Source organism: Leguminivora glycinivorella, chromosome Z, assembly GCF_023078275.1.
Source record: "Leguminivora glycinivorella isolate SPB_JAAS2020 chromosome Z, LegGlyc_1.1, whole genome shotgun sequence".
NCBI classification, from domain to species: Eukaryota; Metazoa; Arthropoda; class Insecta; order Lepidoptera; family Tortricidae; genus Leguminivora; species Leguminivora glycinivorella.
The window spans coordinates 32848175-32873769 of NC_062998.1; the positions used below are offsets into that span (position 1 = coordinate 32848175).

General features: G+C 37.2%; 1 protein-coding gene across 2 annotated transcripts in view; it reads left to right on the plus strand.

The window, feature by feature from the left end:
- Window positions 1–887: 887 nt before the first annotated feature.
- The window catches only part of LOC125241756 (sensory neuron membrane protein 2), a 32567-nt gene continuing 7859 nt past the window's right edge, over window positions 888–25595 (plus strand). The window contains exons 1-6 of one of the 2 annotated variants that reach the window (XM_048150371.1): window positions 888–1121; window positions 1782–1939; window positions 5767–5908; window positions 8074–8334; window positions 8718–8962; window positions 9337–9518. In XM_048150371.1, coding sequence (XP_048006328.1) covers window positions 1005–1121; window positions 1782–1939; window positions 5767–5908; window positions 8074–8334; window positions 8718–8962; window positions 9337–9518 — 1105 coding nt within the window. In that variant the 5' untranslated portion in view covers window positions 888–1004. Of the gene's footprint in view, window positions 1122–1781; window positions 1940–5766; window positions 5909–8073; window positions 8335–8717; window positions 8963–9336; window positions 9519–16246; window positions 17446–25595 lie in introns of those variants that run through there. The other variant, XM_048150372.1, reaches the window with a different exon arrangement.

A 25595-nucleotide genomic window follows, 5' to 3' on the forward strand; every position in this document is an offset into this window, starting at 1 on the left:
TCTTTGCAACTAATTATGTGGATATCGCAACTTTCCAGTTGGTGTGGCAAAAATGACTTTCTTACAGTTAGAAAATGCTGAGAAATAAGTAGGTAGTTTCTTGCCTACCACCGTAACCTCGGCGGATCTAATTGAATATCACTAATATCAGCTTAAAACAAGCGTGTTTGAAATATCTTCATGTTTTTATCCCCTTTAAAGAACAAGTAGGTACTTGTTCTTTAAAGGGGATAAAAACATTTTTTAAGACACATACGGGTCGAACGCGTTAAAATAACATTTTTCTACTCCAGTGTTATTGGTCATTTACAGTGTCGTGCATAGATCGTTAAAACCCTACATAAAAGATGCCTGCCCCCGCCCGGCGCCCCGCGCACCCACGCATACGATATAGCTCTTAAAGCATTGTTAGGAAGCCTTTAAGGGATATAGCGTGGGTGCGCGGGGCGCCGGAGGCTGGCGGCGGCGGCGGCGCGGGGGAGTGCGAGCGACAGGGTGAGGCAGGAACAGAGGGGACTTGTCGGCCACAAGTCAAAATACAGGAAATAGTGCGAATTTCACGAAAGTTATTCTAGAAAACTATTCAAAAGTAAGTGCATGGTCGTAGAAAAAGTATTGTATGCAACGGTGTTTAACTGAGTCAAAAAATACTCGTGGCGTCTTTATTAACAATTTTCGGCTTCGCCTCAAATTCTTACTCACGCCACTCGTCACGCCACGCCACACTTAAACGCCAGTTGCATAAAATACTATATTCGACCCGTATGTGTCTTAAAAAATGTGTACAAAACGCGAAAACTTGAAGTGTTAAGTAGGTCGAAATCTTTTAACTACTGAACCCTAATAACTACTGTCTTTATCATTATCAATCCAACAGAATGCCAATAAAAATAATCACAGTTAATCGTGTTGGCCCCACGGACATGGGCGATTGCAGTAGGTCCTGAGGTGCCCGAGGACTGCAGTTATTTTGTGACTTGGCAGCTGAGTAGCCCTCGGTGAAAATGTGTGGTATAGCTTGTGGGGTCTCCACCGCGGTACTCGGGACAGCGCTCCTGCTTAGCTCTACTATAGTAGGCTATGGACTCCTGGACGGTATTATAAATGGCATGATCGCGGGCGTGAGTAACTTGCTATGATCCCTATGATGTTATTATTAGAAAACCCTGTTATTAGATACTAATTAAGAATATAAATAGAAAGTGTTTACCTTATTAATCTTATTATATTACTTTAAATGCTTTTATTTCTGAGTTGATTAATACTTTATGCAAACATTTTTATAATACAGCTACTTCATACAAATTGTGATTAAGGGCCGGCTGCATCAAACCGTCTGTCACCGTTAAAGCCTTCGTTAAATTGTTGTTGTATGGGAAGTTCCATAGACGTCTGCTGCGTGACGATGATGTGTCTGTCAAATGTGGTTGATGCAACTGGCCCTTAATCTGTTAAACCCAAATCTTTACCTAATTTATACTTATTTTCTTGTAACTTATTACTTTTTATATTATGTAATAAAACGTAAATAACAAATAAAAAAAGTAATTAAAACTAAAAGAAATAAATTTAAAATTAAATTAAAATCGAATCCAAATTGAAATATATTTAAATACTTAAGACCACGCGGCACAGTGTAAAAGATGCAGGCAGCATTCCCTCGCTGAATGTAAATGCTTATAAGCTTATGCGTTGCGAGAGAAAGCTGCTATCTAAATAAATGTGAACCTGATTCCCGCAAAACCATTGCATTAGTTTATTGACACAAAGTTATGTTTCAGGAGGTGTCGCTGGCGGACGGATCGCTAAACCTAGAAAGATTTATAGATGTACCATTCGCCATGAACTTTAGTGTAAGAGCATTCAACCTCACGAACCCCGACGCAGTGGCGAACGGAGCTATTCCTATTGTTGAGGAAGTCGGACCTTATATATACAAGTAAGTTCTAGAATCATATTTAATAAAAACGGTCCTTAGTCTTTTCTGTGCAGTTTTTTTTTTCAAGTAAGTAGTTACCTACCGCCATGTAGTTAATAACATAGAACAGCATCGTCATATCACCCCTTTATTGCCTACTGCTGAGCAATGGCCGCCACTCCTGAGACAGCTAGACTCATCCAGTTGTGACCTGAAGAACATACTGACCACTAAATAGAAATTCTGGATTTTCATTCCTCATACACCACCAAACACAAATACCCCTAATTTTACGGTATTACAAGATCTGTTTCAAGGTTACATGTCTTTGGTTTCAAGTCAAATTTACAATTTTTAACCGACTTTTTTACCGATAATTTTAAAGAAAAAAAACCCGCCGCTTTTGGGCTGGTGAAAGATACTTACGAATGTTGGATTATGTAGAAATGTGTAGGTATTTTTAAAACTTCTTTTAATGTAAATCTTGGATTATTTGATGGAAACACAAATTAATATACGTATACCGTTAAGGTTTGAGGAGTTTCCTCATGAATACGATATCCGATTATAAGAAATCGAGCTTGACAAAATTTTACTTTAAAACTCAATATGCGTAACAAATATACTTAACAAAGAGAACAAATCTCCTAACAAATAAATGTCACTGTTCTGAACGTAAATGCATGCTGTTCTTATTAAAATACCAAAGTCACTATAAGAATGCCGTTCAGATTTGAAGTTCCGTTCTAATCATCATCAGGGAGGCTGAGGGGCACTGGAGTCGGTTGTCACGTGGGCGATGTCTGTATTAACAGTCTCAGCTACGCTGACGATATGGTGCTGCTCAGCCCCTCCATCAAGGGTCTGAGAAAGCTGGTGTCAGTCTGTGAGGATTATGTAAATTCTCACGAGCTGATTTACAATGTGGCGAAAACAGAACTGATGGTCTTTAAGGCTGGAAGGGGTCCGGAGAATATACCGGAAGTTCGATTGAATGGAGAGAAGCTGCGTATTGTGCAGCGGTTCAAATATCTTGGCCATATACTGACGGATGACATGAAGGACGACAGTGACATGGAAAGAGAGAGAAGAGCCCTGGCTGTTCGTGGCAACATGATAGCCCGCAGGTTTGCCGGGTGTAGCAAGGGAGTCAAATGTGCATTATTTAATGCATATTGTCTCTCTTTTTATACCTGTCAACTGTGGGTCAGGTACAGCAGGAAATCGTACAGCGCCATCCGTGTGCAGTATAATAATATATTCCGGACATTGATGGGGCTGCGCTGCCGCGTTCCTGTAGTGCCTCCACCATGTTTGCGGAAGCCAGACCCCCTGACTTCTTCGCTGTGATGCGGGCGCGCATTGCGTCCTTCTGGGAAGGGATGCGCTGCTCACGAAACACTATCCTGTCATCAGTGTATCGCAACACTTGTTGTAATTTGTTTAGGCACTGGCTTTCTGTGCACCTAGACGGGAACAAGAAATAGTGTACAACTATTTAAAATTGTTTAACTTTAAGTTTAGTTTTATTTTAATATTAAGTATTCCGTTTGGCTAAAAAAAAAATCTAAATTTTATTGATATGGGTGTACAACTGTACGTGTTGCCTGAAATAAAACTTTATTTATTTTATTTTATTTTATTTTATTTTTATTTAATTCCATTTCACCAAATGTCACTGTTCTGGACGTAAGTGCATGCTGTTCTTATAAAAATACCAATGTCACTATAACGATTGTGCCGTTATTCAGATTTGAGGAGTTCCGTTCTGATCATCATCAGCAGTTCTACTGCACCAAATGTCACTCACTGATCTGAACGTAATGCATGTTGTTCTTATAAAAACACAAAAATCACTATATGTATGCCTTTAAGATTTGAGGAGTTCCCTCGATTTATCCATGATCCCATCATCAGAACTGGGTTCTGATAAAAATGGGATGGGACAAATCTGTATGTATATACATTCAATAAAAAAAAAGCTCGAAAACGAGCAGTTTCATAAAGTGAACCTGATGATGATGATAGTTTTTATTAAATTACATATAATATGATTGCCAAGAATGATTTATACAGGATTTACAATCTTCATACTAACAATCCTACCTGAATTTTTTTGCGCCACCTATTAAATACTATCATAACTACAGTGATTGGTCTGTGCTACAAATTGATTTCTTTCAAAATGTGTATTGACGTGATGATATTAAAATATAGAAGCATGTCATTTATTCTTATAAAAAATAGAAACACACAACAATATTTGGGGAAAATATGATTTTGGCCACTGTGCCAACTCCAGGCTGCGAAACAGTGCCGTCTAGTTTTAAGCCTAAAAGGCCAATACATTTCAGGGTGCGTAGCCGAATGGCATTTCTCCGACGCCAAACGAAAACGAAACGCCACGCCAGTTAGTCCGGCTCTGTCGCGCCAATACGCACGAGCGATAGAGATAGATATCTACTAGCGTTTCGTTTCGTGAGCGTTTCGTGAGCGTTAGTGCCATTCGGCTACGCACCCAGGGGTACGCTTTTTTGTATGGGCTTTGTCTGTCCCGGTATTATATCGTCCTTGGTAATGGTAATCCATACTAATATTATAAATGGGAAAGTGTGTGTGTCTGTTTGTTTGTCCGTCTTTCACGGCAAAACGTAGCGAAGAATTGACGTGATTTTTGAAGTGGAGATACTTGAAGGGATGGAGAGTGACATAGGCTACTTTTTGTCTCTTTCTGACGCGAGCGAAGCCTCGGACAAAAGCTAGTTGCTATATAAATTATACCGATTAAGTGGAGCGGACGGACCAACCAAACTTTCATCTCAAATAACTTCAACTTATTATGTAGATTGTAGAGGCATAAGTAATGTCATGTTTACGGTCTCGATGTACAGTTTTGGGTACCGGTTTATGGGTAGGTACTTAAAATTCACTGCAACGTTCCCAATTGAACTGGGCAATATGCTGCGATATGATTTTATATATTATACACATGTGTAGATACCTATGGGGACACATGCTTAAACAATATGTGTTCTTGTGCGAATATTAGTAAATGAAAAGAAAAAAAGTAAACAATATTTTTTATTGCAGAATATAAAAGATCGTTTATTAATTTATAGCGTGTCACATATATTTCAATCATTCAGTATGTTTATGCACAAAATTACGGACTTTTCTGAAAATAGTATTCATCATCCTCTGAACAAGATTTTCATCCATCTTTTTTGTCTGTTGATTCCGTGTGGACCGCAAGGAGTGGATATTTTGAATTATTTTGCCACTATTATTTAATTGTCCTTTAATGAAATAATGATTTGGGCAATAATTATTGCCTAGTAGTTTTCTGGAAATTCAACAATTTAGCAATCATTGACCCAGACCAAGGGGATTTTTCACGTATTTGTTCACAGTGCATTTTCGCCGGTCAACGTCCATCATCAATAACTTACAAACGCAAAAAGTTAGATCAACCAAATTTCTAATAAAGAGTTATCAACGTATTAAAATTAAGATGTGATTATCAGTTTTTTTTAATTTTTAAATATATTTTTTACTTTATGGGCCAGGAAAATTAAGAAATTCACCTCGGCATGAGAGATCTAACAAGATGACAATGTGTACAGTGCTCCCCTTCGTTATAAGGGGCATTCGATCGAGAGCTTAATAATTACTAAGCATTTTTTTAAACGTTACGATTTCGTACGTAGGTACGCAAAATTAAACGCCATGGCATGCCAGATTAAATAAACTCCACATAATACCTACTTAAAAGGTAGACGGCACCTTTTAAAAAACTTTAATTAATGGATCCCTTTCTGACTTCTGTATTTGCTTATACTTATCTGTAGGTTATATCAAACACGAGAGATAATGGAGTCTGACGAAGACACGCTGACGTATAGGCTCAGGGAGCGCTTCGAGTTCGACACGGAGGGCTCCTTCCCGTACTCCGAGGACGATATCATCACCACCGCCAACGTACCGTATAATGTAAGCTATTTATTACCTATTTCAATTTGCCTGCTTTGCTGCTAATTAATTCATTTATTTATTATTAAATACTTTCTGACCGCTGGCCAGTGTTCGTCTGAGATGAACTCCGGTACCACTTGTAACTGTGTGTATGGCATGTCGGTACCTAAATGCATTTCTTTAATAATAGTTTTGCTTTGCGAATATATCATACATATATAATATGCCATGTACAACTAGGTCAGGGTCAGTCCAATAAGGTCCATGAGTTCGTCTACTCTGCGCTGCGTAAACTTTGACCGATTTAGTTATTGACCAATTACCGAAATAAAAATAGAAAAATCAATAACGTGTTTATTTAGGTAAATAATTTATCCTGTAAAAAATATAACACAAATAACAAGATAAATCCATAATTAGGTAAGCATGTTAAATGCCTATTCATATTTGTGTAATTCATGTTATCAGTAACGTAGATACCTAAGTATGTGATTGATCGCTCGATTAACTTGTTTACTTAATTACGGCGAGCGCAACTAAAATAGGTAAAAAAATATGATACGGTTGTTAGGTAACCTTAACCCTAAAGGGACAGAAGACATGGGACAGTATTGTACAATAAAATCTTAATACTATGACACCATTTTAGACTATGTTCGTGATTTTCTATAATCGAGGTATGTTCTTTAGTCAGATTTAAATTACTTATTATGATTTACTAAGTTAGAATACTATTATATTCTTAATAATAATTTAACCTGAAATATCAGACCGGATTTCAAAACTGCTGCTTTGCAAAGTCCTTGTTTTTAGTTCACTGGAGTCAAATGATACTTAAATTAAAATACTCATAATGTTACTATGTACTTTAATAGGTATACCTACGGTCTCGGACCTACGGCGTTTACGTAGGTATAGGCAAACTATATTTAATAAACTCCCAGTGTGCGTAGCCGAATGCACAAACGCTCACGATAATATCTGTTTCTTAGCCATATATCTCTATCGCTCTTGTGTATTGGCGCGACAGAGCTAGACTGCATTTCTGTCGGCGTCTGGCGTCGACGATTGCCATTCAGCTACGCCAGCAGCCAGTAGTATTTATCGTACCTACATAGGTCCTTATAACGCGATTAACGTATTTATTTTCATGGTATTTATCGTACCTACATAGGTCCTTATAACGCGATAAACGTATTTATTTTCAGATATTATAGGTATTGGTAATAAACAATCCTTGTTGATAAGCTTGATCAATTGATAATTCCTAAACTTTATAAATGTTTTTTTTTTGAAAAATTAGAAAATAGTTGATATTAATCGGTATGACATCCACTTAGGTTTAAGTTTGACATCTTCAATTATTTCATTTGTTTGTAATGACCTCTGATATTTTTCTGATGTTTGGTTTGAACCTTGTAATGTACTAGTTATGAGTGTATAAAATGATATTTTGTATCTACCGCATAAGCGCCTTGGCACCCTAGCTGTAAGTTTATGCATGAGTAAATAAATAATTGAGAATAATTGAGAATAATAATTGAGAATGAGTGTACTGACCCTGCGTATTAGGCTGAAGTTAATTAGATAATGTAAAATGTGTCCGCTTTGCTCCAAATTACTCGCAGGTGAATCTGCTCCAATGATCAACCTTCCAACCCACAGGGTTCCTTCGGTTGGTCCAGAAAATGGGTTAAACGGAGGTCTAGTGAAAGTTTCGTTATTTTTGACATGTACATGTATGTATACCTCACTTCACTTTTTCTCATGCATTGTTGGTACAAATTGTAAAATTTAATAGTAGTAAGGAAAGGCATGGAAAGATTTGCGAGGTCCGGCGTGGCTTCCGTAGCTCAATTGGTAAGAGCATTGCACGGATTGCAAAAATGGTGCGGGTTCAAGTTCCGCCGGAAGCGTAAATTTTTCCATTTTTTCCTTTAATATAAAAATGTTTAGAATCGTTAGCAGACGTTTCTGCTTAATAAAAATTAATTTGATAGTTTGGTCTCAAAAAATTCCTCTTCCTTAAGTAATTGTCGAGCAGTTTACTTAACTGTGTTTCTCTATGCATACTCACAAATAGTGCCACTATTATTACTTATTTCTCTATGCTTACAAGTGTTTATTTTGAGTAAATTGATTGTTTTGAAGTGTGCATTGTAATAAACGTGTGTACATACCAGGCGATACTACAAGTGGTGGAGGTGGAGTACCCCGAGCTGCTGGGGCTGCTGGGGCTGGCGCTGGGCGGCGTGTTCGGGCCGCTGAACTCGCCGGTGGCGTCCATGCGCGCCGGCTCGCTGTTCCTGGACGGGCTGCCGCTGTGCGCCAGCCCCGGGCTGGCGGGCGGCGTGGCCTGCAGCCAGATCCGCAGCCTCGCCGGGGACAACCGCAACATGGACGTGCAGCCCGACGGCTCCATCAGCTTTTCCATTTTCGGATATGTGAGTAACAGGAAAGACTTATGTCATGTCGAACAGCTATGTAACAAATAGAGATATTTATTTGCTGTCAAGTACATACTTACACATACAATTTTATTTAACATTAATTACATACAATCATGTACTTAGTACGTACCTAGTGTTAGAACGATATTCATTTTTCAGACTGAAAATGCTTGTCTTTCTTCTGTTAATCTTATAGTTCGTAAAGGACCCAGTAATGGACGTTGATGCAATTATGGAACGAAAAAAACACAAATCCTTAAAAATAAGTACTTATCTAAAAACTGACGGCATAAACAAGATCAGAGAGAAGTCAATATTCACTTTGATATCGGATGGCTACTTATTCGACAATATGATGAACATTTTTACGTCCTCAGAAAAACACGTTACCTTCAGCAAACTACAAAGTGTATCGCGGTCTCGCCGATGCGCGTGACGTGGGCCGCATCATCTCCTACGACAACAGCTACCGCCTCCGGCTGTGGCCCGAGGGGGACGACGGCTCCCTCGATGAACACGAACCTAACATATGCAATTCTCTCCGGGGAACCGACACGGGAATATTTCCACCCTTCTTAGAAAGAGACCGTCCGATATACGCCTTTAATGCTGATATTTGTAGGCAAGTATTGTTCCTATATATATTATTGTTTGAATATAATACTTCTGGCTACTTTCCTCCTAGTCAAATCAGCTTCTTTTTAAGAACTGTCAAAACGACTTGCCAATATTAGATTATATGGAATTAATATGAAATCGAATTGAGTGACGTCACGGTCAACTGATTTACTTTAGGTATATATTTCTATCTGATTTATAAAATATAAATTGTAGTTAAAAATAACTTCTGTCCTTGTTTTTCTTATAATTATCTGATGCTTTATTTCGTGCGTGGTATACAATATTGTATTTTAAGTACAATCAAGTTGCCTATTGATGTTTTATTTAGTTAATATGTACGTAACGTAACTATTAATAAAAGCAAACAATTATCAGGTCTGTGGAGTTGCATTACGAGTCGTCGTTCGGCCTCCGCGGCGTGCAGGTGAGGCGGTACGGCGCCAACGAGTGGTTCCTGGACAACCACGAAGGCTGCTTCTGCCTGAACCTGACGCGCGGCCTCACGGGCCCCGACGGCTGCCTGCTCACGGGCGCTCAGGAACTTTACTCTTGCGTAGGTTCGTTTCTTTATTTTATTTATTACTCTATCTATTGTATAGGTAATCAATGCGGCGGATCCAGCTTCGCACCCAGGGGGTCACGTGGTCAGTGTGTGTATGCCGCACAGTAGGGGTTTGTACCAATTAATCGTTTGAAATTCTGGCAACAATGCACTCACTCTCTGGATATGACATCAATGAGTTGGTCCTTAAACTACTTACTTATTTGTATATTTAAATGTACGGTATTGTACAGTGGCTACGTGGTCAATTTGTATGGCCAACCTTGGCTCCGCGGATCCAGAGGGATGGGGGGGTCATGACCCCCATGACCCTACCCCCCCCCCCCCCCCTCTGGATCCGCGCAAGCGTGCATGCCCAATAAGTAAAATTACACTAATAACTGATTTTGATAAACTAAAAATGTCCTAAATATAGAATTTATACCTCTACAACGCCCATACATTTAATTTAGTGCAACCCCCTTCCGCTGCCAAGACGAGTAGTCAGGGACCAAACGACCTCTTTTACAAAAAGTCGTCGACATCTCTTCTAAATACCTAAAACAGGTATGGATGTGTTCCTCGTTATCTCCAGATTACGAATTGACCTGTTTTAGTTTAAGGAGGGGGGGACGGGTTGAGAAAAAGGGGGAGAAAGATGGCGGCCGACCATCATAGATATTTATTCACATCTCGAGTCCTATGGCACCAATCTGTTCGTGCAAGGTGTCGTTTGAAAGCTTATTAAACCTACTTTAATTGTTTTTAAATAACTATACTCATAAAAGTAACCGTTTACGAAATATTTGAAAATATGTGTTTTTTTATCGCGCATGAATTGCACAAGTAGTAGAAAAAAATGCGTCTAACTCAATAAACAATAACTTTACCGCAATTGATGTTATTATAAAATTTTCGCGTCTATTCATGCTCTTTCTAAAAATATAAGTTTCATTGGTATATGCTAATATATAACCATGTAATTACGAATTTGGTTTAGCAGGAGTCACTCTGCCAGGTCGCAGAAATGGGCGCTGACCGTAGTAAAGTATTCAATATTTTTGAGGTCCTATTTTACGGATCCATATGCGAGAGGTATCGTTTCAAAGCTAATTAAATCTACTATATTTTTTTATAAATAACTATATCATAAAGGTAGCTGTTTAGAAAATATTTGAAAATATGTGTTCTATAGACCATGAGTCGCACAAGTACCTACTGGTAAAAAATGCTTCTTAATCAATAAACAACAACTTTTCCGGAATTGATGTTAGTATAAGATTTACGCGGAATTTCGTGCGCTTTCTAATAACATAAGTTTTATTGGTATATAATATTATATAACCAAGTAATTACAAATATGGTTAAGTAGGGGCCACAGCGCCCGGCCACGTATGGATGCTGACCGTCGCCAAATTTTCTATATTTTTCAGATCCTATTTTATTTAACAGGAATCTTTTGAAAGAATATTATGCGTACTATCATTAGTTCTCAATAATTTTAGTTGTAACTGTAGTAGCTAACAAAATATTTGAAAATATGCATTGGGACCGATGTGAGTAAAACATGCTTCTAGCTCAATGAATTATATTTTTTCCGCAATTGATATAATAACAAAATAAACGGCGAAATGTATGACCTTTTGCAAATAATAAGTTTTGTCAGTATTTCATAAACAATTAATGTTAATTTATCCATCATACTCACTGCGCACCGTCATATACATGGATGACCATTTTCTTTGCCGTTTTCATAATTTTTAAGATTGTATCTTGGTGCATGACCAATAAACAATAACTTTACCGCAAATAATGTTATGATAAGATTTACAGGACATTTCATATGCTTTCTAAAAATATAAGTTTTATTGATGTATGATATTATACAACCAAGTAATTACGAATTTGGTTTAGCAGGTGTCACTGCACCCCCGTGACGTAAATAGGTGCTAACCGTCGCCTAATTTTATGTATTTCTCAGATCCTATTTTAGCGATTAATTTGTGAGAGGTATGATTTGAAAGCATATTATGCGTACTATCGTTACTTTTTAATAATTTTAGTCGTAATTGTAGAAGTTTACAAAATATTTGACAATATGTGTATTTTTACTGTATATGAATAGCATTCGCACTGATATGAGTGAAACATGCTTCTAGCTCAATAAATTATATTTTTCCGCAATTGATATAATAACGAAATGAACCGCAAAATGTATGGCCTTTACAAAAAATGAGTTTTGTTAGTTTTGCTTAAACAATTAATGTTAATTTGTCCACCATACCCACTGCGCACGGTCAACGTCATATAAACGGATGTCCTCCGCCGTTGCCTTAATTTTTTCATCAGTTTACAGATTTTATTTTACTGATCAATTAAGTATATAAGTAAATTCGATACGTGATAGATTATATTTATTATGAATATACGATTAGTGAAATAAAATCTGTAAAATCATGAAAAAAGGCAACGACGGTGGACATCCATTTCTATGATGGTGCGCAGTAGGTGAGCTGAACAAATTCAAATTAATTGTTTATGCAATACAAACCAAATTTATTTTTTGTGTAAGTCATACATTTTCCGTTTATTTTGTTATTATTTCAATTGCGGAAAACTATAATTTATTAAGCTAGAGGCGTGTCTTATCAATGCCAATGCTATTCATGCACAGTAAAATACACATATTACTAATCAAATATTTTGTAAACTTCTACAGTTTCGACTTGAAATATTAGAAATAAAGATAGTACGCATAATATGCTTTCAAATGATACCTCTCGCAAATTTATCAGTAAAATAGGATCTGAGTAACGTAGAAAATTTGGCGACGGTCAGTCAGCACTCAATATCGTGACAGGGCGCAGTGACCCCTGCTAAACCAAATTCGTAATTACTTGGTCATATATTATCATACACCAATAAAACTTATATTTTTAGAAAGCGCATGAAATTTCGCGTAAATTTTATATGAACATTAATTGCGGTAAAGTTATGGTTTATTAAGTTAGAAGCATTTTTTATCTGTATATGTGCAACTCGTGCTCGAAAAAAACTCATGTTTTCAAATATTTTGTAAACAGCTACCTTTATAACTATAGTTATTCAAAAATAATTATAGTAGGTTTAATTTGCTTTCAAATGATACTTCTTACATATGGATCCGTAAAATAAGAACTTAAAAATATTGAATACTTTACTACGGTCAGCGCTCATTTTTATGCGACCGGCGGAGTGACCACTACGAAACAAAATTCGTAATTTAATGGTTATATTATCACTTACCAATAAAACTTATATTTTTAGAAAGCTCATGAATAGTCGCGTAAATTTTATAATAACATCAATTGCGGTAACGTTATTGTTTATTGACTTAGAAGCATTTTTTACCAGTACTTGTGCGATTCATGCTCGATAAAAAACACAAATTTTCAAATATTATGTAAACAGCTACCTTTAATACTATAGTTATGTGTAAACAATTATAGTAGGTTTAATTATCTTTCAAACGATACCTCTCACATATGGATCCGTAAAATAAGACCTCAAAAATATTGAATACTTTACTACGGTCAGCGCCCGTTTATGCGACTTGGAGGATAACCCCTGCCAAACAAAATTCTTAATTACATGGTTATATATTATCATATACCAATGAAACTTATATTTTTAGAAAGAGCATGAATAGACGCGAAAATTTTATAATAACATCAATTGCGGTAAAGTTATTGTTTATTGAGTTAGACGCATTTTTTACTAGTACTTGTTCAATTCATGCGCGATAAAAAAACACATATTTTCAAATATTTCCTGAACGGTTACTTTTATGAGCATAGTTATTTGAAAACAATTAAAGTAGGTTTAATAAGCTTTCAAATGACATCTCGCACGAACAGATTGGTGCCATAGGACTCGAGATGTGAATAAATATCTATGATGGTCGGTCGCCATCTTTCCCCCTTTTTCTCGACCCGTCCCCCCTCCTTAAACTAAAACAGGTCAATTCGTAATCTGGAGAGAACGAGGAACATATCCATACCTGTTTTAGGTATTTAGAAGAGATGTCGACGAAAATCGTGAAGGAGACGACTTGTGGCCAAATTGGCTCTAGACTAGAGCAGAGCTAAACTATTTTTCCCGAAGCCTTTGGATGTTCATTGATCTTCAATAATTATCGAAATAGTAAAATTATCACACCTACATACAAAATTTCAATTGCATAGACTTAAAAACCACGATTTAATCACTCATTGATATCATCAAAACCCTCTAAGTATCCTCTAAGGTACTTTCATTTTGGTGTAGAACAAATGATTTTTGAAGACAATTGTAAAAACAATACCACTTGTGTCCCTTGGTATTGATAAATGATAAATATAAAATGGCATCTGTATTTTGAAAACTTTTTATGATTCACGTACCTAATTTCAGATTTATTTGTAAAACACCTCTCGAATAAAATAAAAAACCGGCCAAGAGCGTGTCGGGCCACGCTCAGTGTAGGGTTCCGTAGTTTTTCGTATTTTTCTCAAAAACTACTGAACCTATCAAGTTCAAAATAATTTTCCTAGAAAGTCTTTATAAAGTTCTACTTTTGTGATTTTTTTCATATTTTTTAAACATATGGTTCAAAAGTTAGAGGGGGGGGACGCACTTTTTTTTCCTTTAGGAGCGATTATTTCCGAAAATATAAATATTATCAAAAATCGATCTTAGTAAACCCTTATTCATTTTTAAATACCTATCCAACAATATATCACACGTTGGGGTTGGAATTAAAAAAAAAATCAGCCCCCACTTTACATGTAGGGGGGGTACCCTAATAAAACATTTTTTTCCATTTTTTATTTTTGCACTTTGTTGGCGTGATTGATATACATATTGGTACCAAATTTCAGCTTTCTAGTGCTTACGGTTACTGAGATTATCCGCGGACGGACGGACGGACGGACGGACGGACGGACAGACAGACATGGCGAAACTATAAGGGTTCCTAGTTGACTACGGAACCCTAAAAACATTGAAATCTGTTAACATTACAAATAATTATCCCTGAATAACCAACATACTATATTTTTTAAATGTTTTCATTTACTTGCTCCTACAAAAAATGACGCTCTAAAGTTCCCGTACTTCCCGTAAGTCCGTAGGGACGGACTACCTAGAGCCCCTAGAGGGTTGGACTGAGTTCGGGAACGCTGCGCTATACCATGCGCGGATCCAGGGGGGAGGGGATCCCCCCTGGAGCCTAGGTTGGCCATACAAATAGACCACGAGACCCCCCCCCCCTGAGGCCTGGGCCTTTACCACATGACCCCCCCCCCTGGGCACGAAGCTGGATCCGCGCTTGCGCCATACCATATACGCTTAGCATCTACAACGTTTGCTTGATCTATAGTAATAGTACATTACATCAGAGGCCGGGAAAATGAGGATTTCCGGCCAAGTGGGTATATACGGCCGAGCGAGCGTGCGAGCGAGGCCGGATAGGGATACGAGGCCGGGAATCCGTTTTCACGCCGAGGCATGTATAGTGCTTTTCTCAAACATACAATGAAATAAAAAAAAATGCTCTAAAGGACAATATTTTATAAAAAAAAGTTACTTTGCAGGCCTAGGCCTGAAAAATAATATGAAATCCCTTTACAGTCCTCTCGAGTTGTTGCGCCCAAAAAGCGATACTTCCCAGCCCATTTTAAGGAACGTAAAGACAATATTTCATTGCATGTTTGAGAAAATATATATATATATATATGAACTATGTACTCTACAAGCTCTCATATTACATTACATTACACATTCTTCTTCATTTTTAAAATCAAATACCTACTAGTAAAAATCATCTCAAATAATAAATGATTGACACCTAAGTATGGTCTTTAGTTACCTACAAATTATAGGTACATACATAAGCTGATGACAGGAAGTAAGACGGCTCTCTTATTTAGCATGCACATTGCACAGATCATGTTGCATGTTGATTACTTGGTCTAGGCAAAGAAACATAATCTTAATTATTTCCTTATGTAGATGTTATGATTGTTTGCGCCGATGCCTGTATGATCTATAATGACATATTTTTTCAATAAATATGCAGTATATGTTTTGTTCACTAAATGCTGTTAAATCTTGTATAAGAACCAACTAAGTAATTTATGAGTTTTTATGCGTTAAGTTTTTCTGTGAGACGTATTGGTTCATCCGTGCATGACGTGTTTATGATTGTGCCAATACTTCCGAGCATAATACTCGTATTACTAATATTAGGCACCTGAGGCCAACGGGTCACCGCTTGACCCGCGCGCGGCGGAAGCCGCAATGTTTACTCTACGCATCATACGAGTAGGTAGTACATCAACCTCATCTTTTTTGTGACATTTGATACTTCCTGTACAATTTATAATCTTAAATTGAAATGATTTTATAACGTGCGGTTTTACTCGTCAACAGCATCCAAAATCCAGAATGATGTTACCTGTTGATATCCACATCTAATTCGACTAAAGGACTTGTACGTTTGAGAACTATTTCTATCAGTAAAGAGGCATCGTACCTAATTTATTTGACAGGTAGACCTAGACATTACGTATTTTAGGCGATTCGGCCAAACGTGTTATGTATTATATTAATATCGGATGAGTACCGCTCCGCCTTCGATGACGCGCTCCTTCAAGGTGAACCGCCGTGACCAGCCGCGTCGTCCTTTTAATGTTCCTGCCATCGCTCGGTGAGAGTTAGGATTACAAATTTAATTATTATAGCGACATGTTTCTTTCTCAAAGTCGAGACCCTATTCCAAAGAACATTCATTACGGCTAATAATATTGGATTCGATTGACACCGTATGCGGGTCGCCGCAGGTGGCTGTAAAAATAAAAAAGAGTGCTCGCGCGGTTCGAGCGCAATCGCGATGCTCAGAGCCGCGTGGTGGACGTACGCGGTGCTCGCGCTGTGGATCGCCGGCGCCGGCGCACGCGTGTATGAGCGCTGCGAGTTGGCGCGCGATCTGCGCAGCCTCGGAGTGCAAGCGGACCACGTCTCCACCTGGGTCTGCATAGCGTTCCACGAGTCTCGCTTCGACACCACCGCCAACAATCTCCACAGCGGAGACCACGGCTTGCTGCAGATCAGCGAGCTGTACTGGTGCGGCGGCGGCAAGGCATGCGGGCTCTCGTGCGAATCCCTGCGAGACGACGACATCTCCGACGACGTGAAATGTGCGCTGCAAGTATACAAGGAGCACACCCGTCTGCAAGGCGACGGCTTTTTGGCGTGGGTTGTTTACCCGCAGCATTGCAAGCATAACACCAAAAAATACCTTGCTGACTGCGACGATACTTTAAAAAACGCAAGTACAAAAACAATAGAAAAATCACGTGCTCTAGACGTTTCGAGAAGAACAAACCTAACGTTACAATTACACCAAAGCATTGACGCATTACTACCGCCGTACATCTCTATGACTTCGACCTCTGGACATAGTAGAAATGAAATAAGTTTTCAAGATAAGAATTACCAAAATAAATGGCAAACGCAGCATCTTATCAACATCGATGATCTATCACTTCCAATTTTAGGACACAAGAAACATCAAAAGACAGAGTCGCTGCCCAGTTCAGGTTTCGCCTCTCAGGAATTAGATCAGTCAAAGACAATAAACAATAGTGAATTACGAAATAAATTTACAACCGACAATCCTGCAGCGACAAAAAATAGACATGGACCATGTACCAGTAAAATATTGACTACTTCAAGCAACAGTTGGCACACTCGACCGCCGCCAAGTACCACCACCGCAAAGCCGAAACTGGCATTAACACCGAGCACGGTTAAAACAACTACTACAGGAAGACCCCCAGCTAGGACGACTAATTTTTATCACTCTACAATAATGAGGAATTCTAAATCTGTCGAGTTATTGAATGAAAAGCCTGCCCTATCAGGTAAAGACATTTCTAAAAAGCGTTTCGACTGTCTTGGTTGTAGAATAGCAACCACGCAGAATCCTATTTCCACTTATAAATTAACTACGACTACCGAACCATCGACGTCTTTCTTCCCTAGAGATGGCTTTAAAACATTTGCAACTAGCAGGACTTTATCTTCAAGGACCAATACGTCTATAACGTCTACTACAGTGCATAGCAAAAACAAATCTTCTTATGATCGTATCTCAAATTTGCCTACCACCACAACTCCAAATACTTTCACAGGTCATAGTAGAATCACGACCGCTTTTACTACTAAACCTCGAACTAAAGGCACTCAAAGCAGTCTCACAACAAGCAGTTTTAAAAGCAGTATCACAACAAGCAGTTTTACGATTACTACCCCGAAAAGTGTCACTATTCCATATACTACACGTAGCAGTAGTTCCAGGCATTGGAGGACCATAACTTCTGAAACTACTTCGACCGCTATCGAACAAATGCCAGATGCGGAACGAAATGCTATATTTGATTTGTATTTAAAGCCAAAACAACCGAAATTAATAACTTTTAGATTTGCCCCACAAAGCGACAGTGTTTACAAAAGTCGCATATTTGCGGACGGCACCACGTCCCCGGTAACACCATGGAAGCGCAGCGGCGCGAAGGAACTCAGGATAAAGTGACCTTTGTACCGTGTCCCTTCGCTATATGATAGATGATTGAAATTATTATAGCACATCACTTAAGTGCTCCTTAGTTGTGTATAATTGAACCAAAAAAATACTGCCTTATTAAATTATTAAACCACTTTATCGTTACAATGTGTGTTTATATTCATTATTAAGAGGATACGGTAGCGAAAATGCTAAAATGGAAAGGAGCCCCCCTTTCAACTTGGGAATTTTAGTTAAATATACAAGTGTTATTAACTAGATTTATCGTAAAAAAATTGTCCATTAAGAACAACTCAGTCAAAAGATATTTCAAAAAAATCTTTAAAATCGAGGTTTCGCTCTCGACTCTTTCCTCCTTCAAAACTTAATCAATCGGAACGAAATTTGAGAATCTGAATACGATGAAATAATCTATGTCGGACCGTCTAGCTTTTTTGGTTAATTTGTTACCAATCTTGAGTATCACACCTTTTTTTGCGCCACAATGAAAAAGGCCATTTTTGGAAATTTTTGATTGGCTCTAGAGTCTTTAAAAAGCAGAATATCAAAAATCAAAATGGTCTGACACAGATAAAAATAATAACAATCTGTGTTGAAAAAATCATTGCTCTATCTTCAAAAACCAGAGAGGAAATAGTCGAGAGCGTTTGTATGGAGAATTGACCCCTACCGTATCGTTTTAACAGACATATCAGTGTATTAATTGGATAGACGTTCGTGAGAAAAAGCAGAGCACGCTTAAAAGAATGCACCTATATTAATTGAACTTTTTCCCATAGTGACGCACTTGCTTCTACGAACTATGACAAACATAGAAGGTATTTAAAGTAATTAATTGGATATCAGTGGATAGCACATAAAAAATGTCTAATAGTTATTTGTTTTACAAGGGAGGCAAAGTTGTTGTTTACTCTTTGTGGTCAACTAAATAATGAGTGGAGAAAGGATTAATAAATTTATTTTTTCTCCATATAGACGTGGACCACCCTAATTGAACGCGGTACATACGCACTATCGCACTTGTCTTATTTAACAACGCTAATTATGTGCAATATTATGCGGATGTTTATGATGTCCACAATACTTCTCTATTCTCACTTAATTTACTAACATGATCATAATTTTCTTCTCATTCAAACACATTAATTCTAAATCTTATTCATAAATTCAATTCTTGATGGCGAATAAGTACTACCTCATGCTTAAAAAGTATTTATAAACAAGGAGAAGAGGTGTAAAAGCTAAGAATATGTATCTACCTACTACAAAGTATATGTTAGGTCTACAATAACTATTACTTTAGACGAGAAGATTGTAATGAATGCGCCCATACAGCGCAATCCACCTTTGCTGACTAATTTCCACTTTAGGGTCCGATCGTTTTAATCCCCAACGCAAAAATGCGGGGTAGATAGAAAGCCGCCCTTGCAATGCTTCGTTATACTGAACATATTTCGCGTTACCCCTCAAGAAAAACCGTTCAATCTTCCCCCACCTTACCTTATAGTAATTAAAACTCGTAAATATTAGGTTTTTCTGCAATTTTAACACTATGACTTCATGGCTTCTCTTACTATTTAAGAACACAAAAGTAACTTTATTTAGTTCCTTTCTTATTTGTTCTTCTCATTCGCCAACGTGATCAAACACCTACCAACCTACATAGGAATATACACTTGTAATTTCGCATGTAATTTGATTTATTTTGACATATTCCGTCAGATACTTGACACTACCTTTCATATTTATTTTCACTTACTAATTAATGAATAGAGAGCGGATTTCATGTAGCGATTTAAATATTAATATGGATATGATTAGTGCAATTTTTTAAATACATGTCATGTGGATCTTACAATCTATTATTATTACATCGCACACCGCAAACATCGCTGACTAATTAGATTAAATTAATGTTATTTTACAAAAAAAATACATTTAAAAGAAAAGTATTTTATTCTAAATAAATGAGTTTGTCTACAGGGGGCCGATTTTTGAGTCTCACGACGTTCAAATTCAGAAAATTGTCACTGAAAATAATAGGCAATTCACCGTTTTCAACCGGTATTTTAGTGACAGTGAGACTCAAAAATCGGCCCCCAGGAAGCGAATTATTTTAATTTTTCTATTCTTTGACTCGTAATATAGATTTTTTTACAAGAACTTAAATAAATAAACTATTAAACAGTAACAAACATTTTTTTTTATTTTTTATTTTATTATCATTATTATTTGAGCCCAATAGTCACAAAAGCATCTAAAATCGGCCAAGAGCGTGTCGGGCCACGCTCAGTGTAGGGTTCCGTAGTTTTTCGTATTTTTCTCAAAAACTACTGAACCTATCAAGTTCAAAATAATTTTCCTAGAAAGTCTTTATAAAGTTCTACTTTTGTGATTTTTTTCATATTTTTTAAACATATGGTTCAAAAGTTAGAGGGGGGGGACGCACTTTTTTTTCCTTTAGGAGCGATTATTTCCGAAAATATAAATATTATCAAAAAACAATATTAGTAAACCCGTATTCATTTTTAAATACCTATCCAACAATATATCACACGTTGGGGTTGGAATGAAAAAAAATGTCAGCCCCCACTTTACATGTAGGGGGAGTACCCTAATAAAACATTTTTTTCCATTTTTTATTTTTGCACTTTGTTGGCGTGATTTATATACATATTGGTACCAAATTTCAGCTTTCTAGTGCTAACGGTTACTGAGATTATCCGCGGACGGACGGACGGACGGACGGACAGACAGACATGGCGAAACTATAAGGGTTCCTAGTTGACTACGGAACCCTAAAAAGGGTTTTACTTTTATACATTTTTTGTGTGTACAAAAATAATAAATTGTGCGAGTCATATCCATATTCATATTTAAATCGCTACATGAAATCCGCTCTCTATTAATGAATATCTCTCACGCTTATTAATTCATTTGTTTTGTGTTGGTATGAAATCGATATTGTTCATGTTTTTAAATTGAACAAAAATGTATATATATACCTGTTAATGAATCTAACGATCTGTTGAAAATAACAGAAATAAAAAAAGTGTGATACTATACAGCACGACCACGGATGATTTTATTAATTCTGTTGCGGTACAAATTCACGAAAAAAAATGTACTTTTTTGTACCTACGTTTAAAAGAAATGTACCTTTATGGTTTTGGAGTTTCGGCGTAGGGGCCGTGGTCGTGCTAGGTAGGTACTCCCAGGCACGACCACACTATATTTAATGAGTTTTTAAATTTCTGTTGCAGTACAAATTCACGAAAAAAAATGTACTTTTTTGTACTTACCTTTTTAAAAATGCTCGCATGGTTTCGGAGTTTTGACATGGGTTGTGGTCGTGCTAGATAAGTACTTCCTGGCACGACCACACTATATTTAGGTATGTTTAATTTGACGGTCAAATTAATGTCAAACAAATGTTTTGAAATTGTACTATGTAAATTACTTCAAAAACTTAGTGTGGTCGTGCCAGGTAGTAAGTACCTATCCTAGTACGACCACAACCCATGTCGAAACTCCGAAACCATGTGGGTATTTTTTTTTAAAAAGGTAAGTACAAAAAAGTACATTTTTTTTCGTGAATTTGTACCACAACAGAAATTTAAAAAATCATTAAATATAGTGTGGTCGTGCCAGGGAGTACCTACCTAGCACGACCACGGCCCCTATGTCGAAACTCCGAAACCATAAAGGTACATTTCTTTTAATGTAAGTACAAAAAAGTACTATTTTTTTCGTGAATTTGTACCGCAACAGAATTAGTAAAATCATCCGTGGTCGTGCTGTATATTATCACACATAAAAAAACACGTAACTTGTAATGGACATATAAAAAAATAAATAAATAAATATTTTAGGACATTCTTACACAGACTGACTGAGGCCCACGGTAAGCTCAAGAAGGCTTGTGTTGTGGGTACTGTAACTAAAACTCCGCTCACCTTACTTATCTACTTACTTGACTAATCAACAGTATAGTTAACCCCCCTTTAAATATACCCCGTAAATTTGGCCTTGTGATCGTCTAGCGTGAATAAGTAGAACCCTTCGATGTGATCCGCAATAACCTAGATCCTTTAATGAGTATCAGCTGTATTTTTGACTAATATTTAAATTTTTATTTATTTATATTTTAAAGAAGAATAAAGGTTATTGTAGCATAATAATGTAGTGTTATAGAAGAGTATTTTATCAGATTTAGGCCTAGAAAGTTATATGTGAGAAAATTAATGACGTGATGAAGAAATTTTAGAATAAAAGTTAGTGAGTGAAACATACATGAAATAAATATTAAAAAATATTTTGGTAATCATCCGCTACGCCTTATTAGTGGTCCCGGCTTGGGCAAGGGCTTGCGATACGGTATGGGACCCCTGACCTGATCAAACCACTTTATCAGGATCCTAAGCAAGTAAGCCTGAAGAGCTATCTATCTACGAACTAACCCCTTTTTTGTTTTGTTCCTTTTTCCCTAGCTAAACCCCCCGTTCCCCAATACTGCTAATAGACCATAACTTCTCGATCTTTCTAATGTTTTATCGAAACACCGAGCAGTTGCTAACTTTTATAAGAACTAAGTCTACTAACTTTTCTAAGCTTTTGACTTTCCATCAGTGGACGGCGCTCGCATGCCACTGGGCCCTATAACAAACCTATGCTTTTTATTCCAAAGAATAGTTTGTTTCCCTAACCATCTTGATAGAATTTACCTTTAAAACCAGTTAGCAACACTAAGTGTCCCACAGCCACACCGAAAGATCAGAAATTGCTACCACAATTATTAATTTCACTCAGATAAATTAAGTAATAAGAGATTTTATAAATTACCAGTTCTACCACTTATTTTAAGATAGTAAACACCACATTTAAAGTCCATTTAAACCATATAAATAGTAGTAGTTAAATTATTTCTCCACAATACACGTTGACCAATTATATTCCAAGACCAATCATAAAAGAACTCTACTTTCATAGAAATAGTGTGTGACTTTACCCTAGTCCTATCGTTTTCCCTACTCTAGCATATCTGAAACACAGACCATCACTTACCATAGATCTTGTGTTCAAAATATGCACAAGTGTATCCCTACCATAAGCTGTACAGTTCAGCCAGCGAAGCTGAGATAGGCAACCTATAGGCTTGAGTTATGATCCCCCCCTCTGCTTTTGCCCGCGGGCTAGGGTAGCAGAGAGTAGATCGCCCTATCCGTGTATATATCCAGTATTCTAGGACACACCAGTACCAGCCACATGGGAGACCCAGCTGCGATCAAACTTTACTTAGATATGGATCAATCACAACCGAAATCCCCAGCGACCAACGCCAGCATGGACCAGAGCACCGAGTAAATAAATATATATATATATAGGACCCCAGCCTCAAATACTGCTGACTTCAGTGAGCAAGGATTACTCCTAATGTCTTTCGTCAATCGTGAAAGTCCTCACTTCCATCTAACAGTTGGACTCTTTGAGACCGGTGAGAAAATACGCCTTTTGTAAGTAAATAAAGACGCCCAAGCCTCCACTTGGAACAAAAAGACTCCTAAACGCCTTATGTTTAACAGCCGCAAGGTATAAAGCGCTTAGCCGGACAACAGTCTGTCACAAACAATGATCTGGCTTATAACTTTCATAAAATAACCCCATAGAAAATTACTAAATTCAATTTTACTGACCAACTAAACAAACGAGTGAAGTTTCCTTTACGTGCTATAATCTAAGCTTAGTTTTGCAAGAATTACTCCCTACAAAACCAAACACAGACTTATCTCCAAGCACCAGCCATACATCGACCCAGTCTTTGTATTGCTTGACGGCACTCATGAAACAAAGCACAGAAAACTTCACTATACACAACAATTTAAATGTAACACTACACTATAAATAGAACACTAAATTAACCCCACAACTGACAGTAAAGCAATTCCACCATAGGTCTAAGTTCAACTGTACGACGATATTGTCCCCGCACAACCAAACAGAGACACAATTTCAAAGTTTACAATCACTTAGAATAATTTCCAAGTAAAAACAAACAGAGAAATAATAGCAGAACAACTTCACTCACCAGTATAACACACGAAAGCCAGAGACACTGTTAGTCTTGTAGATATTTTAAGAATGACGCGCGTCGGCTCGCTCCGACCCTTTTATAGATTCTATCTCCGACTTCCGACTTCCGACATCCGACATCCGACTTCCGACATTCGACATCCGACTTCCGACATTCGACATTCGACTTCCGACATTCGACATTCGACTTCCGACATTCGACATTCGACTTCCGACATTCGACTTCCGACATTCGACATTCGACTTCCGACATTCGACTTCCGACATTCGACATTCGACTTCCGACATTCGACATTCGACTTCCGACATTCGACATTCGACTTCCGACATTCGACATTCGACTTCCGACATTATGGCTACTCAAACGTTTGCTTTGTTTACTAAGTCTTATGCCCTATGCATTAGAGTTCACGATTTACACACGGATGTTTGCTTATCAACAGATGCCGAGTGCACGTGTTTTAGAGAGAGACAGAGCTATTGATATTGATACCTATGCAGTCCAATAGTGGAGCGATTCGCAAATATTTTTACGTAAATATTATTTTGTGGAACATTCTTATTTATTTTGTAAGTAATTTCGCAATGAAATATTTTATCTGTTACTAAATGTTACATTGAATGATATACTCAGGAAGCATAATAACCAATATTAGTCATTATTATTTCTTTGACTTGTAAATGAAATCCAGACATAATATCGGAACGTTACGCAGCTGACAACTGTCAGTGTCAGTATTCCGTCCATGTGAATGTAGTTTGTTGATAAATACGTTTTTCCAACCTGTTTTGCACCAAATAATAGTGAATTTTATGAGTGAAGACGTGACTAAACATGTGATAAACCATCAAAGATATTATTTGTTAAAATATTCAATGAAATCCCGAAGGAAATATGCACCAAAAAGTTGGTCAAGGAAAAGTTGATTCGCCGTAAGTTTTATATGTAATAACGAGTCCATTTCCTCGTCATAGACGCTTGTTCTGTTACAGTACTCAGACAACGATATATACACGGTGCTCGTGAGCATTGCGAGAGACTTTAAGAGCATATTTTTGATCCCATTTTAAGACTAAAATGTCATATACACTTTTCTAGATTTCGCCTAGTTTCAGAGTTATGACCAATTGAAAAAAAAATATTTTCTTATTGTTACTCAGTACAAAAGGCTGTTTTTAACGATGTTGATGCCATTATGGAGAATTTGTCTCACTATTCTCATTGATAGATGTCCAAAAGTACGAAATAAAAGTTTTCAAAAATGTGGTTTTCAGAAAAAAACGTCAAAATTCTTTTGAAGCGCTAGTTTTATGAATAACATTTACTTTTTATGTAAAAATACATTCGAAAAAATTAAAAAAACATTTTTTTTAGGCAAAATTTCCTCATGTGAATTA